Below are 20,817 nucleotides of genomic sequence, written 5' to 3' on the forward strand. Positions count from 1 at the left end.
GAGTTTTTTAATGTGTTTTAGAGAAATCTGTGTATTTGAAACTAATGAAGACAGCAGAAGTCAATGATTAATTTTAATTCTTTAGCCTGGCATGTTTACTGTTCTAAAATATTATAAATGTTTCCTAAAATAAAATAAATTGTGTTCAAAGTGGAAATAAGTAGTCATTTTTTTACCCAGATATTTAAAAATAACATATTTTAGAGCAGTAATCACAATACCATGAAACCATATTTTTGTACAAGGTTATCATACCGTCTGAAACTTATACCGGCTCATGCCTACTCTATTGAACAATTTTAATTAGTCGTTTATTCTAACAAAACTCCAACTTGACTAAACCACCAAGGTAAAATTGGAAATCTACAGTTTCAGCTAAAACAGCAGTAAAATATTCAAACCAGCTTGATGTAACATTGTTAACCAGAGTAGGTCTGAATGATGGTGATGTTCTCCAGTGCCCTTCTAGTGAACTCCAGGCTGTGGACACCAGAAGACCTGATAAGATCTTTATGGGGTCACTGCTTCATCAGACACACAAACGCACACACATAGAGTTACTCTCTCTCCATCTTTCCCTCTCTCTGGAAGTGAGCCAAATCCTCCTCTAAAACTCACAGCTGATGAAGTTGCTGTGTTTGTCATTGGGAGGCCCTCAGATGAAGTTACAGTGTGTGTGTGTTGTGGGAGGGGGTTTATAACACTCATTATGTTTCATCCCCTCACACTGTCTCCATTTCTCTGTCTGTTCTCCCAGACCCCAGAGAATAGTGTGTAAACACAATACGCGCTTCAGAGTGTGAGAGAGAGAGCGTAATGTGTGTTTTCTGCTAGCGTGCTATCCTAATGTAAGGTGTAATTAAGTGGTGTGAAGTATGGCAGGTTGTAGGAGGGTCTTGCGACGGCATGACTGAAGTTGTTCACCGATCGGCCTGTCGTTCATGCAGCTTTGAGGCTTCCACTGATCTGAGCTTCACTGACAGCTGTTTTGAAAAGCTCTTCTCCTTTAGGCTGTCAGTTTAGTCTAAACAAGCCTCTCCTGGTAAATCAGTTTTTGTTGTTGTTGTTGTTTTCTTGTGTCTTGCCACTTTTTTTATCGTTGTTCTTACTGTTTGGACTTCTTACATCCAAGCAGTCGTCCTTGTCTTTTGACAGGAGAAGTGTGTGTTTGTGTGTGTGCATACTTTGGCAGACTTGCATGATTTGACAGTAGTAATGAATAGGGAGGTAAAGATTCCCTTTTTCAGAATATTTTTCTGTTTTTGATGGTTTATTTATCAGTTTATTCAAGGATGAAATTTAATTTCTTTCCATTTTGTAAACTCAATACAATCTGATACTGATTCATTTGGGTATACTTCAGTTGAAGCGATTGTTTACACAACACTAACTAATAAAAACTAATAATGGAAGACTTTCTATGATTTTGCTCGATCATTTATACAACAATTGCATTTTTGGCCTGAATACGCAAACCTTCGAAAAGTAATTTTAAAGTGTGACTTTTTGATAAAGATACCATTATTGCGTAACACTTTACATGAACAGTACATGATAAAATAATGATGTGTTAATATGTAAGCTACGAGTCACAAGAGTTGATGTGTGAATAAAATCTACCTTAATTAATTGTTAGAACATGATTGTTTGTTAATTAAATTAAATATTAGTTAATTAGTTAATATAAATTACCATATTAGTTTATGCTTAATTTAACCATCATGAACTCATGATGATTGTCAATGTATAATTATATCATGACTTTACTTGGAGGGGCACATCATCATTAATCCATTCTTAACTACTCATGAACTCCTTACGTCCGTCTAGTGCGTTTACACTGAATAATAATAGAAAAGTGTTTTGTCAACATCAATATGTACAGAAGTTCATGAGTAGTTAAAGATGAGTTAATGGTGGTGTACCCCTCCAAGTAAAGTCATGACATAATTATACAATAACAGCTCATGAGTTCATTTTGTTTACATTTAGCTTAAATGCTAATTAATACATTAATTAACAACATGTACTAACGTATTTAGAGTAGCCATTATTCGTTCATGAACTCTTGTGACTCAAGTTGTAGTTAACATTAGTTTATGATTAGTGCATGCCTTAAATCATCATTAATTCATAATAATGTTTAGTTTACATATTAATACATCATTATTCATGTTCTGTTGTTGTAAAGTGTTAACCGTTATTGTTTCTGTGTAATCTACAACACTTAATAAGTACTCATTTATAGAGATAAAAGATTTATTGCTTATGCTCTGAGATGTGTCTCCCATATAGCAAAGCAACTTGTTGCTTAAATATCATAGTATGATTCAGTGATGGAGGAACTAACTGTTCAAAAAAACTTGCAGTACACGGCATTTTGGAACACGTTTCAACACATTTCTTGCTACAACAACCAACAACCAATTTTTTGCTAGCACCATGGTCTACTGTTTGAGCTGCAGTAAGGAAAGGTTAGATTATTCATATAATGAACACTGCATCCTGAGGACTACCTCACTTTTTTGCCTTACATTGCTTTAGGATTCTGCTATGGAAAAGACCATGTGTGCTTTATGCACAAAAGCTAAAGATATGAAAAAAACATTTCTTTTGACTGGATGTTATAAAGATGCGTTTCCACTAGCAAGTGGTTTCAATTTATTGATATGGAAGATTAGGGCATCCAAGATGGCGGCTTAATGAACAGTCACTTTAATCAGACAGTGCATGCTTTTGCATTCAATTATGATTATTTTTGTCGGAGGAGCTCAATGTTTTCGGTGTTACTCGCTGCACACTTTGCTATAAATATAGTATACTACTTGAAACAATCGATAACCATGCCTCAAAGGAAAACTACAAAAATCAAGTTAATCAGACACAAAAAGTAACCATCAGATGCTACTATCACCTCAGATCCTAACACCACTGCTCCCAAACCTGGCACGTGACAGGATATTACGAAAATCACAGAAAAAAAATTCTAAATTAGTCAATGAAAGCTGAGTCCTCTGTCTCAACTATTGCAACAACTAAATGATAAACTTAATTACTATGAAAAACGTATCACCGAAAGTGAGAACTGATTGCCTGCAGTGAAAGATGCTACAAGGTTAAATTACAGACACAAAAGAGGTGAATTCGGGAGTTAACATTTGGACGATTTGGAAAACAGAGGGAGAATGCAGAACATACATATTGTTGGGCTTCCTGAGAATGCAGAAGTTGATCGCCCTCTCAGGTTTTTTTAATCCTGGTTGCCGATATGGAAGATTAGCATCAAAACTTACGCAGCGCATTATGGGATTGAAAGTGGCATGGTGAAAGTAGGGCTGGGCGATATTGCAAAAAAATTATCACGATATCATGTTTCATATCATTTGATATCGATAATTACTGAATATTTTTTAACAATCGATTTAGGAATATTTTTTTGGTTTATTTAACCACTTTAATATACCAACATTACTAAGGCAAATAGTTTTAATAGTCAAAAACAAAAATATTTAAACAAAATATCAGATTTTTTTTATAAAAAAATAAACATAAGTGTTAAAGAGACTCTTAAACTTGATAAATACAATGTTACAAAGTGTGTGCTATTGTGATTTTGTAGATCAACATCTGTAAGGTGTCAATAATAATTATACAGTAAACCTCAAACAAAACAAATTATGATGATCAAATCTGAGCTTTCAAGTAAAGGAACCGACCATCATTTTTCAAATACATCCTAAACGGTACAAATTGTAAAGTTGAATGACTACATTACCCACTATGCTAAAAACTCTTTCAGATGGGGAGCTAGCGGCTGGATGCACAAGAAAAGAAACCAAAAAGCCACTCTGGTGACATCCTTTCATGCTTTTTTATTTACAGTCTCCTCACTGCTGCTAGGGTTGGGTATCGTTTTGGGTTTTTTCGATACCGGTGCTAAATCGATACTTTTAAAACGGTACCAGTGCCAAAACGGTGCTTGAATCGAATTTTGTTTTAGCCACAAAATTATTTGACCAAAAAAAATGTAAAAAAAATGTAATCATTATAATTGAACACTACAAATATATATTTATAATACGTTTAAAGTAAACATTAATTCATATTTTATATATTTGAATTGCATTGATATATTTCTTTTGATCATTTGTTTGTTAGCATGAATGCAAGATTTGCATTATGCTATTAAAATTAAAATCAGGGAACACCTTTTTTCTGGGTTTGGTGCTTGTGACTACTTCACCAAACTGGTGACTACATCAGTGATCTAATGATTTGCCTTAATCTGAATAAGACAATAATATGATTCAGGTGTTTACATGAGTTGCTTTTTGAATGTTACATTCATGATTCCCAGTTACATGTTATAGCACATAGATCCATTAACGTCATTGCGTCACCAGCCTGCAAATGTTTCCTCCGCAGTTTGTATCTGTGGTCCTTTAAGATAATCAAAAATCACTGTTTATGTGGTAGACTCTTGATCAGAGTATTGACTTAATCATATTAAAATCAGAGTATTGGTGTCCATGGTAATGTACTCACTGAAAGTGCCAGATGATGTCACAAGCTGTCAAAGACAGTCCTGTCCTCACCTTTAAGTTGATTCCATGAGCCCTCAAATTTCATAAGTTTGACGTGTTTCCCCCCCTTACACGCAACTTTTGTAAAGCATCTGCTGCATGTTGGTGTGTCAGAATCCTTGCTTGTAAAATACAGCCATACTTTAGAATGCTTAGTTTAAGCAAATTAGATGAACGTGATCATACGTGTTGATGAAGGGAGTCACTTACCGCATGCGCCGTACTTTCACACGACAGTTGAAAGTATCACAAAGCAGACACGTACATTTGAATGGGGTTTAAAATGAAAGTATTAAGATGGCGCTCTGTGGCACGGCAGAAATATGAACAGTGTCCTGAGTCATGGCTGGGCACCGTGGATAGCCGCCGACTTGCGGCGCCAGTGTGTGTACCCTGATAGAAACCTATGTTTAAAATTCTAAAATGCATTGCACTTGTGTGGTGTGTGGTCCAATGCTGCACATCGCCGAGCGTGCACAGACACACATATTACAAGATCTGAGTTTGTCCGCTAACTCGTGAGAACAGATTCAGGCTCTGAGGAACTGTGTTGAATGTTTCAAACATGCCAACAAATCAGAGTTTTCCCAAAAAATCCAACAAATCCAAAGCGTGGACACTGAGCTTCTGGTGTGCATCCTGCTTTACGTTCTTTTCGCAGCACCAGTGGCACTGAAATTCATATGCTGTTACAAAGGTACCCAACAAGTTTCGGTACCCAACCCTATATACAGCACTCATTTTCTCACACCCTAAGCTTATTGGCATTGCTTCTAAGGCGCGCGTTTAGCAGCCACATTTGAATAAAACTATAGCCTTCACATCGTAACTTCATACCAAATCTTTTTTTTAATCGATATTGACAATGGTGTACGATCAATAAATATCGATACAGATTTAATCGCCCAGCCCTAGGTGAAAGCTAAAGAGTGACCAAGAGCATGTCATCAGGAAGGTTGGGCAATTCTCAACAATGCAAATCCCAAGCGACAAAACGCTGGGTGAATCAATGTGAAAGTAAGCAAGGCAAAATGTTGAAGCATGTTCCCAAGTGCTTACAGAACTGGTAAATTACTAAGCTTAAATTTCCAATGAACTAGAAGTTTCTGAGACATTTATTGTGCCTCCAACTAAAACTGAATATTGAATTAGGGCAGGGCTTTCTTTTTGCACATCATTCGCTCATAGCAAATTAACGGTAAGAGGGGCATGGTTAAGAATAATGTGACTGAAGCTGTAAAACTGACATAAACAAAGAAGGACCACCACTTTAATTTCCAAAACAAACTTTTTCCTTCACTGGAATAACTGTTAACCTATAGAATGGCAAAGTGTGCTAGCAAAATAAATTGTAGCGGCACTGAGTACAGGAGTTGTCGATGCTGAGTGTGAATATTTGTTGGATTTTTTGGGGAAACTGATTTGTTGGCATGCTTGAAACATTCAACACAGTTCCTCTGAGCCTGAATCTGTTCTCACGAGTTAGCGGACAAACTCAGATCTTGTAAATATGTATGTCTGTGTATGTTCATTTGTGTCTTTGAGAATTCATTAACATTCCTCTCTTATCTCTCAGGTGCAGAAGTGACGGAACCCAACATTTCAGACAGCCGGAGCGAGCGCATGGACCTCCTGGTAAAGCAGGAGGAGGCCACAGCAGGAGACAGCGGCTTTCTGTCCGGGGAGCGGGACGAGGCCGTGGCCCAGGAGAGAGCAGGCTCTGTGGCCAACCTGCGTGCAGCCCTCATGAGCAAGAACAGCTTGCTGTCTCTGGGGGCAGAGATGCTCGGAGAGGAGAACCCGCTTCTGTTTGACTACCTGCCCAAGGGAGGACACTCGCTTTCCCGTAAGTCACACTGTGGTCTGCTGCTCTCGCTCATGGAGTTTCCTTAGAGTCCTGTAGGGAGGTTTTGATAGAATCCCAGTGGGACGTAGATGCGCCCTTGCTAGAATGATATGCTATTTGTTATTTAATAGGTGCATGAAGACTCTCCTCTATAGGTATTCCGTAGGGTCCTGTAGAGACTTTTAGGTACTTAAACACTGGGCTATATGTGGTGTGGTGGAGTTTTTGTAGGTCTCTTTGATACATGGTGATGTTTCCATAGGGACTTGTATGTGGTTGCTAGAATGCTAAAGGCTGTGCTGTATGTGCTGTCGTTGAGTGCTTCAAGACTCACTTTGGCATTTTATGTGTCCACTAACCTTGGAGAATTCTATTACAGGGACTCTCAGGCTTCAGGATTCATTTGTGCAAGGATGTATACACTCTTATGCTATCATTGAATGCTTAAAAGCTCTGATTTTTGTAAACCTCTGTACCCCTGTGATTTAAGAAATCCTGCTCTAAGAGTTCTCCAGTTAATTTCAGGGGTTTAGAGAGGCTTTAGATGTTTTTTAGCATGTAATACCACAGGATTGTAAGAAGTGAATGGCCGTTTCAGAGCATTAAAGCTTACAATTAGTATTTGACCTTCATGTCCCATTCAGACCAAAAATTGCAGGAATAAATTCAGACTTCTTAGCATTTATCATAAGGAAACTCATGTTTTTAAAACAACAGCAGCTGCTTTTTAACATGACATTTTGTGCTATTCAACTCTAAGGAAGGTAATGCTTAATATGTGCATGTTGAAATTGAGAGGTACAGTATTTAAAACATTGATAACACATATTTTCACATGTGTGAGCATGTGTGAATATGTTAATATGCTTTTCAAAAACAGACATGAATCCTGCTGCCCTGTACAGTTTAATTGTACTGCAGTGTGCTCATAACAACTGTAGATAAATGTAAAATAGTGTTCTGAATGGCTGCAGACACAAGGCAGTGTTGAATTTTACATTTGAATGTACCTACCTGAGAAAGAAGTACAGTTCTAGACTGTAGTTTGTCATATTTAGATACACACATACATATTTATGCCCTCAACCTGTTCTTTTGGTGAAGTGTGTGTGAGTCACTGTGTTTGTGTGGTAGAATATCCCTGAAAACACCAGAGCTTTTATGAATGACGGCGAAATTCATAAAAGCTCTGGGATCGCCAAACCCACACTCAATCACTTTGTCAAAGTATTGAATGTGTGTGGGTCTGTGAGTGTGTTCTGTTATTTTTGGCTTATTCCTTTGTGAGTTTGTGTCTCCTTCTCTCCCTTTCTTTGCCTCTCTCTCTCCCTCTGTCCTGGGTTGGTAATTGTCTCTTTTGTCTGTTTAAGTTCAGTCTTCTGAATAGGAGAGGGAGGACAACTCTGAACCACTCCTGCTCTTAAAACCCTTAGGGCAGGCTCAAGAGTGTGTGTTTGCTGAACTACATTAAGTCTTAATGGCCACTCTTGAGGATGAAACACAGTGGCTGTCACTCACGCCACAGGAGCTTTTGTCTCCCAAACTCCAGCTAAAAGACAACGGAGGGGAGGATTAATCTGATCAAATCGCTAATGTACGAATCGTGCCTTCCTCCAGCAGTGGCAGAAGGCTCCCGTGATTTTTACTACCGGCTTAAAGTCAACATGAAACACCGGTTCGGTGCTGTAATGACACATATTTCAGAAAAATAAGATAGCATACAAGAAAACAGCACTCTAGGAATACATTTTCAATTGCAAATTGATCGTATTGTAAAAAGTGAACTATGTTTGTCAATTAATGTTGAGTTCAATCTGTTTGACAAAGTGTCGTGGTTATTTGTGAATGAAAGCGGGTGTCGGAAATCATAGATTTTGTTTGATTTGTGTATACTGTGCTATTGTTGACTACAACCAAAAACTATAGAATATACAAGACATCTCACTCGTATAGTTTTGAATGATGAAAAGTAGGGATGTCCAGATCCAATCACATGATTGGAAATCGGGGCTGATCTCGCGGTTTTAGACTCAATCGGATTCGGACGTTACCTGCCGATCAGGACTCGAATGTATGTATATAAGTATGTATGTATATATATATATATATATATATATATATATATATATATATATATATATATAATAAAATACATTATTTTTAACACATCTATAGTTATGTGGTGGCACAGAGTTAGACCTCTATCTTGACTTTATACAGAAACAGCAATGCAAGCAGCATGACATCACTGTTGCAGAGACGCTATTGGTTAAATGCTGGCAAAGTAGATCACGGAAGCAGCTTGAAGCGGAAAGCTCGAGTATGTCTGCGGTCTGGAGGTGTTATAAAGTTGATGACGACAACATTGCCATAGCAAACATTGCCATTTTTATTTTTATTTTTTAACACATGGTACAGTCTATCCTATCAAACACACATCACATGACTTAGTTAGAAAACTAAACTAAAAAACAAAAACAAAACACAAAACTACTCAAACACCCACAAACTTGTAAACAAAGAGCCGTTGTCATTTCTGGAGGAGATTCAACATTAAGACCAAGTTGTGAATTACTTCAGAAGAGCAACATGATCTGACGATCATTATTCAGAGGATGATAATGTGTTAATGAGGTTGGTGTCATAAGCTTGTTCCTTTCGAGTGCGCATGCGCATTAGTTCTGGCAACCTGAAAAAATGCAGATTTAGTTTGATTCGAACATTTAAAAAAGAATTTTATGAGACGGTTGTTGTTTCATTTTATTGGTGATTCCAAATATATAATCGTAAGCTTGGAAAACAGTTTTGGAGAATTTGATGTTTCCTCATTCAGACAGAATGCCCGAACATACTGCCCATGAGGTGTTTCAAAGATGGCTGCTGAGTGAAATGACTTGCCTTAAAGGGACTTTGCTACATCTCGAACACTTTATTAAATCTTGATTGTAAGACTAGCATGTTTTTTTTTTTACTTTTTCTCTTTGAGGTGTTACAATGCATCTGTGACAAGAATTTAGGAGTCAAAATTAAATAATGTCAGAGTGACTATCATAGCAGAAAAAGAATGCATGTAGTTTCATACAACACAGTATAAGCAATAATGATGTCGTAATTAAAAAAAATGAATATAGTTTGAGAGGAAATGCAAAGATGAACACAGATTCTTTGGAACAACTTATGCAGAAAAAATAATTATTATGTCATCATTTACTCAGCATCCAAACACTTCAGCCATGGTCATACTAGAGTTTGAAAATGCTTAATTATGTCGAGTGGTGCTGCGAAAAGGGGCAGGATAAAATCAAGATAATTTAACACTGATAAATTGAGCGATTGCTCCATATTTAAAATATCTGTATAGAAAGGTCATGTTTTGATCTTCTATTGGTCTCACGGAATCACTTGATTTCGCAGGTCAGAGTTTGGAATGCAGCGACATGCAGAACTTTCATACAAACTTATGTCTCCAATCTGGTGCATTCGTATGCATATGAATGAAAGTCAATAGGGTGAAAAGTGCAGTGTGATCGCTTACAGCTTTACACAGCTTTTTTTTTTTCTTCTGTACAAAAAATTCCAAAGCATTGAACATAGTGCACATTTGCTATGTGTACATGACCCTAACAATCTGTCACTAATCAAATTGACGTCTCAATTGGATTGTCAAACCCTTGCGTAAATACCTGTAATTGATTTGTATACTTTTTAAAAGAAAGAAAAGAAGCAGGATGACTGGTAGTACACACATTTTGAAACAATGCTCAATCAATATTCATATCGTGAGCGTAATCAAATCCAATTTGAATCTTGTGATAAATCAATATGCACATCAACCCAATCACTTCAATAAGCCTTCAAGTAAACTAGTCATTCTAAGTGCTAGTCTTGACACCACACCACTCTGGATATTTCATGCTTCTCTTATTTGACTCACCTGATTCATAAAACCAGCGTGTTAGAAAAGCTAAATTGTGTTTTGATTGTGTGATATTTGTTTTACATTAAACTGGACTAAATTGTGACAACTGAATTGACAGCCTGATTTTACAAGGAAGCGTAACTATTTTACATTTTATCAGTTTAGTGACTAATTCATACAAATTCATATGAGTTCAGTCTTCCAAAAATTTACAATTGATAAATTTACATAAAATAAGTTTTCGTACAATTTTTAAACACACATGGCACAAAACCCCTCTTCTAAATCCAACCATCATTGGGTAATGAGCAAATCGTACTAAAATGTACAAATGAGATCGTACAAATCCATACGAATTATCTTAAATCAAAAAGTTACGAATTGGCGTGTGATATCATAGAAACTGAAGCAGTTTTAATTGACTAGAACTTTATGTGAAGCTACTTTGCCACAATCTACATTGTCAAAAGCACTATAGAAATAAAGATGAAATCGATTGATTGACAGGGTCCATACACAAGTCAAGTTGGCTTTTATTGTCATTTCAACAATATACAGTGCAGTATACGGTGAAACGAAACAATGTTCCTCCAGGACCAAGGTGCTACATCAAACAACATAAATTGACAACATGACACAGGACTGTGTACTACTATAAAAAATCTAGAGAATGAAATAAAATAAGATAAAATACAAATAATAAATAATAAATAAAATAAGACTATGAATACAGTGTTCATTGCTCTTTACTCCCTGAGCATGGGAAATCTTTACGTCACTAAGGATCGTTCATTGACAGATTTCCACAGAACCAGTGCCACTAAATGGAGAAGTGTTAAGCATAACACAATATACCTCTGTAAATAAATACAAATTAAAATCACATAACGTGCACTAACATGTCATTTAAACGAAACAAATACGAAAGATTCAAACACGAATCACTCCAGTGGAGTTCACTTCGTAATGAAATTGCGGTCGAAATAACGTCTGGATGAAGAAGAAAAAATGTCTGAAGTGACAAGAAAAGCATTTTAAAACATAAGAGAACCATATGAAATATGCAGAGTAGTGGGGCACAATAATTGGATAATAAAGATACACCAATTCTGACTGAAACAAAAAGTGTCCATGTAAATGTTCCAATGTACATTGTTAAAAATATGTTGCTCAATTAAATTTTTAAGTTGAACCAATTTAACTTTACAAGTTATTTTACTTACACCATTTTAAACATCAAGTTTAAAACTTTAAAAAACAAATTTGAAACCAGATTAACTTTCTAAATATAGTTAGTAAAAACATACATTGTCATGACTTTTTATGTAATTTTTACAGTGTATGTGCAGATATTTTATATTTCCTAAAGAAATAGTCCCTTATTTATCAGGGCTCGCCAGCAGTTTCCAGCATATATTTTACACAGCGGATGCTCTTCCAGCCACAACCCATTACTGGGAAACACCCATAAACACTCATTCACACACACTACGGCCAATTTAGTTTAATCAATTCACCTATAGCGCATGTCTTGGGACTGTTAGAGAAACCAGAGCACCCAGAGGAAACGCACGCCAACACAAGGAGAACATAAAAACTTCACACAGAAATGCCAAGCTGCCCAGCCAGGACTCGAACCAGCGACATTTTTGCTGTGAGGCAACAGTGCTACCACTGAGCCATCGTGCCGCCCTTTATCTATATTTATTTATTCTTTCATTCATTTTCTTTTCGGCTTTGTCCCTTTATTATTCAGGAGTCGCCACAGCGGAATGAACCGCCAACTTATCCAGCAAATGTTTTACGCAGCGGATGCCCTTACAGCTGCAACTCATCACTTGGAAACACTTATACATTCTCAATCACACTCATACACTATGGCCAATTTAGCTTACCCAATTCACCTGTACCAAATGTCTTTGGAATTGTGGAGGAAACCGGAGCACCCGGAGGAAATCACAGGGAGAACATGCAAACTGACCCAGCTGAAGCTCGAACCAGCGACCTTCTTCCCCGCTGCGCCACCTTATCTATATTTATTATATTGTTCATTAAACATTTTGACATCTGTTTAGACTGAAGACTCCTCCAATTCTTAAGGTCAAGCCCACATTTGGTCACTTGTAGCAATTATGTACAGCTTCCTTACTACTTTAAAGTGTTTTAACCTCCTTTTTGAAGCTTAAAAATTATGATGATGTGTGTTTGAAACTACATGAGGCAGGGTAATTAATGCTCTCTATATAATCAATTCCTCTCTATCATATTTCGTTTTCTACTATGGCAAAATGGACCAAAGCAAATCTTGAAGAAAGAGAAATAATAATAATAAGTGCAGAAGTTCTTGAACGTCCTACATGAAGAGAGGTGTTTTGACATCGCCACACTCACTCTAGTTAATGAGTAAGCGTTGATTGTTTGGGGTTTCTTCCACAAACAGCGCTCACTGAAGCGCACAGTGCCGCTCCGACGGATCACCAGTCGCCCCTTTCTCCCAAACTTCAAAGTAGATTTGTTGAAGTCTCTGGGAAAGGAATTGATTTGATCGAGCCGAGCGGGTCACGGCAGGTCCCCTTGCGTCCTGCAGGCTGCTGTGATTAACCCAGATAGTGTGTTATTGGCTGATCCTGGGTCAGGTTTGGTGGTGTGATTTGCTTTAGGTGTGTGTCTGTCTTCTCTACTGATCTATACACACTGACAGCAGGCTGACAACCTGTCCTCTTCAACGGCACTGCCGGAGTCTCAGGGGAAAGAGACAGTGCGCGTGTGTGTGTGTGTATGTGTATGTGTGTGTGTGTGTGTGTGTGTGTGCGTGCGTGTGCGTGTGTGTGTGTGTGTGTGTGTGTGTGTGTGTGTGTGTGTGTGTGGATATACAAATTTGCACTTACTAGGAATGAGTGAGTTGTTCCAAAGAAGGAGCAATCGCTATGCTCTATGTACAATACAAAACAAACACAGTGTGAAAATTACACTTAAAATGCTGTAAAAAGTACAGTGTTCAACAATAATACATTGTTCAATATATTGCAAGGCTATAAGGATGTTAGATTCAGAACAACTTACAGTATTGTTTGGTACAGTATGCTTGAAAGTTGCATTATAGGAAATTATAAAGGTTTATATTTTCTTAATTACATTATTAGCACAAAAAAATTACAAATTAGCAGTATTTTAAGGCGAGAAGGCAGTATCTTCTGGCCTCACAGCAAGAAGGTTGCTGGTTTGAGCCTCGGCTTGGTTAGTTTGCATTTCTGTGTGGAGTTTGCATGTTCTCCCCGTGTTCTTGTGGGTTTCCTCCAGGTGCTCCGCTTTCCCCCACAGTCCAAACACATGTGGTATGGGGGAATTGGGTAAGCTAAATTTTCCGTAGTGAATGAGTGTGTATGGATGTTTCCCAGTGATGGGTTGCGGCTGGAAGGGCATCTGCTGCGTAAAACATGTGCTGGATAAGTTGGTGGTTAATAAAGGGAATAAGCCAAAAAGAAAATGAATGAATGAAGCAATATTTTACTATATAAATGTTTAAAAAAAAAACATGATCTGAAAGTTTATTCTTGACAAATGAAAAATACTGAAAATAATTACTAAAAATAATCTCTATTTAAAGTATCAAGACTTATCAGACCGGGCAACGTTTGTCCAATTTTAGTTAGCCTGTTCCAATTGTAGCCTCAGTTTTCTCTTCTTAGCTGACAGGAGTGGCACCCGGTATGGTCTTCTGCTGCTGTAGCCCATCCGCCTCAAGGTTGGACGTGTTGTGCATTCAGAGATGCTCTTCTGCAGACCTCGGGTGTAATGAGTGGGTATTTGAGTTACTATTGCCTTTCTATCAGCTGGAACCAGTCTGGTCATTCTTCTCTAACCTCTGGCATCAACAAAGCATTTTCGCCCACAGAACTGCGGCTCACTGGATATTTTCTCTTTTTTTTAGACCATTCTCTGTAAACCCTAGAGATGGTTGTCTGTGAAAATCCCCAGTAGATCAAAAGTTTCTGAAATACTCAGACCAGCCTGTCTGGCACCAACAACCATGCCATGTTCAAAGCCACTTAAATCACCTTTCCTCCCCATTCTGATGCTTGGTTTGAACTGCAGCAGGTCATCTTGACCATGTCTACATGCCTAAATGCATTGAGTTGATGCCATTGGCTGATTAGAAATTTGTGTTAACGAGCAGTTGGACAGGTGTACCTAATAAAGTGGCTGGTGAGAGTGTAACATGTAATGTATTAAATTAAATGTGTAAGGTTTTGGTTTCTAATGTTGTCAATAAGTTTGTGTGAAGATTTCGTTTCAAAATATTGGTAAAATAATGTTCTGTCATCATTCAGAGTAATCGATACATTTATTAAGAAATTAAACAAAATACTTTTTCTGAACAGTACATAATAAAATATACAAAAGAAAAGTGATCATACAAAATTGTATGAATTTTAATTATGAAAAACTTCTTTCTGACAAATGGACAAAACCTGATCTGCGTCCGAAACTGCATTTGAATTTACTATTCGACTTATCGCATACTGTTTTTCGAATTCTATGAATTTGGACATACTACTCGACTAGCATACTGTTTTACTGTGTTCCTGCATACTTTTGACAGTATGAAAGAACAGTGTGAAAGACTTAAATTTATAGTCAATGTGAACTGAAAGTTGCCTAAGAGATTTATTCCAGTATGATGATGTCCTTCATACTGAAACGTAATATTGAGTAGGGGGCGAGGCTTTATTTTTGCATGCCTCCTCTCATATTTCACATGCAGACAACTAATAGTTGGAGAGACATGGCCAAGCGTATTTCAGACTGACATCATAAACAGACTACCATTCCAAGATTACCAAAACAAACATATTGTTTACCAGATGCACACCAGATGCGGAACGCGCAAATAAATCAAGCGATTCGCATGTAAATAGGCTTCCGACTGAGCCCAGCCTAGTTTGATGATCTGCTGTCCGGTGTCGGCAGGAGGATCTTCCCCCAGGACACCAACAAAAGGTGCTACGTCATTATCAAGCCCCTACAAGAGAAAGCTCCTGGTTGGTTAAGGCTCACGAACGTCTGCTGAAGTTCAGATTTTCCAACTGGAGTGATTCGTGCATCTCGCGCCGATTCATTCGTGCAAACCGCATAATTCGTGCCATTAATGCCCTCTCATTCACGCGTATCTTGCCGCAGGATGTCTATTTACGTCTTTGCATTGACTTAACATGTAAAGCACTCTACCTTGTCTGGTGTGAACGTAGCTTTACAATGCGCAGTAGCAAAATAAACATGGTACATTTTCATTTCATGGAGACTTTTTTTATTAAAAAGTATTACAGAGCTTTCTGGAATACTCGCTTCTCATTGGTTAGACGTGGCATTTCAAAGTATGTTATTCCGCGAAAACAGCCACTAAATAACACAGGCACTTTCCAGGAACTTTGAATCACCTTGACCTTCACTAAATACTTTCACATCCATATACTTACATCCACATTCTGCTTGTCTATCACACCGCTGTTTTTGACAGTTTGGCGCCATTTTGTGAATAAATAATGTATGGATAAGTGTCACCAGTTTAGTTTCTGTCAGCTTTAGGTTTTTGACTGCTTGGTGCAATCTTTTGACTAATGCAAAGGTTTTTGTATGCTTCATCAGCTTAGCTCTCGGTTTAGTTAAAGAATTAATATAAACTATTACGGCTCAGAACAATGTTTTGAGTGCAATGTTTTATATTTTGTGGCAGGTAGTCATGTTATAAGTGGGATAAAGTACATCCAGGATGATTGTTTTCACACAAAAATCCCTTTTTTCTTAAACAACAGCCCTCCGCTTTGTGTCAGCCTGCCGATAAGCATGTCAGGCGATATTTTTTGCGATAACAACCTCCCGATGTACTGTATCTCTTACTTGACGTACATCAAATTTAAAGTGCACTTTTATTATTTTGATAACTGAAACCCCTTTTCATTTTTGTCTCCATGTACTGTACACGTTTTTTTATGTTAGTTTGTTTTAAATGACACAGATTTTACAAAATAGGAGCAAAGAAACATAAGCAAGTTGTAAACATAATTTAAAATCCTCCTTGTGTGGCAATCAATAAATACAACACAATACAATACAATAAAGTAAAGCCTACTGAGCAAATTCTATTTAATTTGCTGTAAATGGGATGTGCTGCTCTACTGTTTGGATTTTGGTTGGAATTCAGTTGCTTTGCTTTCGAAATAAAGTTGGAATTGAAATGAAGGGGCTCATAATTGTGCATCTGTTGGCAATCTGTCAGCAGAACTGAGCTGGATATTGGGTTATTTTTGGACTGAAATTTCATTAAATTGGACTGAGCATGTGCCTTCCTGGTTGGGTGTAAATGCTTTACTAATGAAGGTAAACTGTCCTGCAGTTCCAGCTATTTGTCTGCTTCCTTTTTTTTTGTGCACAACTCATAAGTCATAACACTTGGTGGGTTGTAGAAGACAGTTTTATGTATATTTTATCCATGCTGTAACATTCAAAATCACATATTTATTGCATATTTTTGCAAGTTACACTTCATTGAACATTTACACATACACATGACCTTTTTTCTGGAAAGACACTATATACTATATAACTGCAGGTTAACTGTTTATATATAATGTCCGCCCTAAACACTCCCTATAAACTCCTAAACTTTTCTGATGTTGATTGTAATGCAATAATGTACATGTTTTGTAAATCTGCTTCGAAACAATAAATATTGTGAAAAGTGCTATTCAAATAAACTTAATATTTAAAATAAACTGAAAATTTATTTAATATATATATAGTATATGAAAAACGATAAAAAGTATACGTGAAAACATTTTTCTTATATGTTTCTGATGATGAACGTCTTCTTACAGGTTGACAAAATTTGGCATCAGTTTGGTTGTTTTGAACATGCATTTTATGTTAAATATTTAACACAAACCAAGTGTGTATACCTACACAATTGTAGTTTTAGGCACTTTTTTGTGCATTTGGGAGGGATTTGGACAGTTTGGGCTGGAAACATTCAAGTGTATCTGGTAACACTGACTGCCATTTTCTCATTGAAATGTTGTGCACTGTAAAAAGCGAATTTTGACTTGTTACAATTAAATGAATTAAGTTAGACAAACTTAATTTATGACAGTTTTCAGTAATAAATTAACTTAGTTCTTTTAGGTGTAACAAGTTTTAGTAATTTATTTAAGAGAACAAGAATGGAACACTACACACAGTACAGTACAAATAATTTCCTTTTCATGTTAATATGATAATAATACTTTTATGTTTTGTGGTAAGTGCAAGTATTGTTCGCTATCAATGATAAATTACTTGTTACACCTAAAAGAACTAACTTAATTTATTACTGAAAACTTTCGCATTACTCATTAAACAGTAGGCAAAAAGTCCCCGGATGACCTACTACTTCCAATGAGATCATGAAGTTCATAAAGCGGACACTTTATTATCCCATGAGGCCATAAGGGAGGATTTCTGAATGTCAGTGTAGTGATGCAAATGGCATTGGTAGGTCACATGATAATGACTATAGAGTAAGCGAATTATGTCCAGATTACATTGATACTGTGTAGAGCACCTTTTAACAGTTGTGAAGTACTTATTTAATAGAGTATACAATTTAATATCAAGTTTGCTCTTCTGAACAAATACCATATGACATGCTAGCTGGTGGTTAACCTCAGTTGACCAGCAACTCTGTATTAGTTTCTTTTGAATCTGGTGTAGCACAAGTAGTTTTCTCTATTCTCGCATCTACGTTTCTACATTTAGAGCAATTTCCCATTAGATTGAGAAGCCAATTGTAGGGCAAGTTTTTTGTTTAGGGCAAATATTTGTTTATAATGAACAATTTTTTAAATTTTTTTATTTATTTTTTTTGTGATTCACAACTGTTTATTTGTATATGTGTGGTTGTGTATTGCATTATGGGGCCTTGATCTCTGGTCTGTCGACCTTTGATGTTGAAGAATTAACTCTACAGTTAAACAAAGTTATGTTTATGGACATTTTAGTAGTTTGAAATAATATAATGTATAAGAAATAATAAATATAGAGAAATAAATCTGTAAAATAACAGACAATTCACTGGCAGTTTAATACAAGTTTTTTGTAACATTAATATACAACACTAGCCCAGACAATATAACAATTTAAACTATTAAAATGTTAATAAAAGTCACGTTTTTAAACTTTATGAGGTTAAAAGATGATGGAAGATATAATGGGCCCCATAATGCAATTTAAAAGCATGAATAAAAAAGGAAAAATTATAAAAAATAAAACATGGATCACAGAATACGAAAAAACTGCTAATTTACAGATATTTTTACAGATATTTTACAGTGTAGTTTATTTAAATTATAAAAGAGATGTGAAATTTTGATAATCAATAAGCCAAAGTTTTAAAATCTTGTGCTGAAACACTGACCTTTGATCAGTGCTTAAAATTCTATAGTAATTGTACCAGAGTTGGTGGTAATTAGGTCAAATGTGCCTCAGATCCTATCAAACCTGCACCGCATTGTTTTCACTTCACCCCCTGAAGAAATTCCTGGAAACTTTTCATAATTACCATCAAGCAAAGTGCATTTCAGTTGGGGAATTTTGCAAATATGAAACAATGACGGTTTGACGTGAACAATACATTTAGATTCATTTGCCGTTAATTGGTATAGAGGAGTCTGTGGCACGACTACGATTACAGATTGCGGAAGTGAGGAAGGAGAAATGAGAGGGCGATGTGTGTTAGTTGGGAGTGGACGGTGTAGGAGAGAATTCCAGGAATCTGTTCGTGGTTATGCATTACTGTAGCATGTGCATCTGTCCACTTAGCGCTTAACCAGCAACCCCGGCATATTCCCAACAACAGGAGTCCACAAACATTCTTCTTCTCCAAAAAAAGACATTCAGAACACAGCGGCTTGAAAGTAGCCCAGGATACGGTGTATTTGACCTCTCACATTTAATCTAGGTCTAGAACAGGTCTGAAAAATGTGCATGTGTCATGTCATGTCTTGCGCTAGTATTTTAAGATGCTGTATGAAGTAAAGAATTTGGAAGGCTTTTTTATCTTGGGGTGAAACTTTTTCACTGAAATTTCCATGGCATGCATTTAGCTGTACAAATGTATGATAAGTTTTGTTAAATACGATAAAAAGCTAAATCTTTAATTGCCCTGTATATATATATACATATATATATATATATATATATATATATATATATATATATATATATATATATAATATATATATATATATATATATATATATATATATTAAACATATATATATTTATGTATATCAAATATACTGGATAATGGAATTCAGTACCAATCGATACTGAAATTTTAAAAACAGCCGTTTCCCTCTAACATTTCAGCGCTGTTGAGCATGTGCTTATGCTGTGTTCACACCAGGCGTAGTACATGTGGTTAAATCATGCAATTCGCGTGTAAATAGACTTTATATAAAATAGATTTTGAGTTTACTCACTTCATTCGTGTTTCAAATTTACTGAGCAATAGACGCGGATTCGTGTCATGGGAAGGGCTTCTGTCTGCCTGTGACTGTAGCTTTGTTGCTAAATGAGCTGCTGTCCGGTGTCGGCAGGAGGATTTTTCCCCGGGACACCAACAACGGGCGATACGTCATAATCACATCCCTACAAGAGCAAGCTCCTGATTAGTTAATGCAGCGCGAATGTCCGCTGAAGTTCTGATTTTTCAACTCGAGCGATTCAAAAGCTCAACTCACGGCGCTTCATTCGCGTTAATCTCATCATTCACACCACCCCATTTGCGCGTATCGTGCCACAGGATGTTTATTTGGGTCTTTGCATTGACTTGACGCTTTCATCTCCGTCTGGTGTGATTGCTACATTAAACACCACAGAAGTGACTGTGATTGGCCGTAAAGGTCATCAGTTCACCGAACTCACCACTGTTTACTGAGTGTAACCACAGATACAGGGACACTGGAGGGTTTCAAAGTCACGTCGATCAGCTGGTTTGTCTATAAGCTGACATATGAGCAATCTGCTAATGAGTTGCGGCTTTAAAACACTCCGGTGTCTCTGTATCTGTGGTTACGCTCAGGAAACATCGGTGAGTTTGGTGAACTGATGACCTTTATGGCCAATCACAGTCATTTCTGTTGAGCATGTGAACACAACGGCAAATCAGCGCTGTTTAAGAACATGCTCAACAGCACTCAAATGTTAGCACAGACATCCCAAGTCTCCTTGGAGTTCCGGGAGTCTCCCGCATATGGATAGAAACTCCCGGATGCCTGCAAACAAATGATAATCTCCCGTAAATCATAGGTCTACCCCCCGCTCTTCAAATACAACGCGCAGATTCACATCAACCCCCACCCACTGCTCTTCACATACGTCACACACATCCCCTCCAGGCACATTTCCCGCAAACTCCTGCAAATCATCTATAT

At 37.0% G+C, this 20,817-nt stretch overlaps 1 protein-coding gene across 2 annotated transcripts in view; it reads left to right on the top strand.

The window, feature by feature from the left end:
• zbtb46 (zinc finger and BTB domain containing 46) overlaps positions 1-20,817 on the top strand; it is a 137,986-nt gene that overhangs the window by 89,315 nt on the left and 27,854 nt on the right. For both annotated transcript variants that reach the window (XM_056449141.1, XM_056449139.1), the window contains exon 3: positions 6,160-6,429. In XM_056449141.1, coding sequence (XP_056305116.1) covers positions 6,160-6,429 — 270 coding nt within the window. The remainder of the gene's footprint in view (positions 1-6,159; positions 6,430-20,817) is intronic.

This window comes from Danio aesculapii, chromosome 23 (genome assembly GCF_903798145.1).
Source record: "Danio aesculapii chromosome 23, fDanAes4.1, whole genome shotgun sequence".
NCBI lineage: Eukaryota > Metazoa > Chordata > Actinopteri > Cypriniformes > Danionidae > Danio > Danio aesculapii.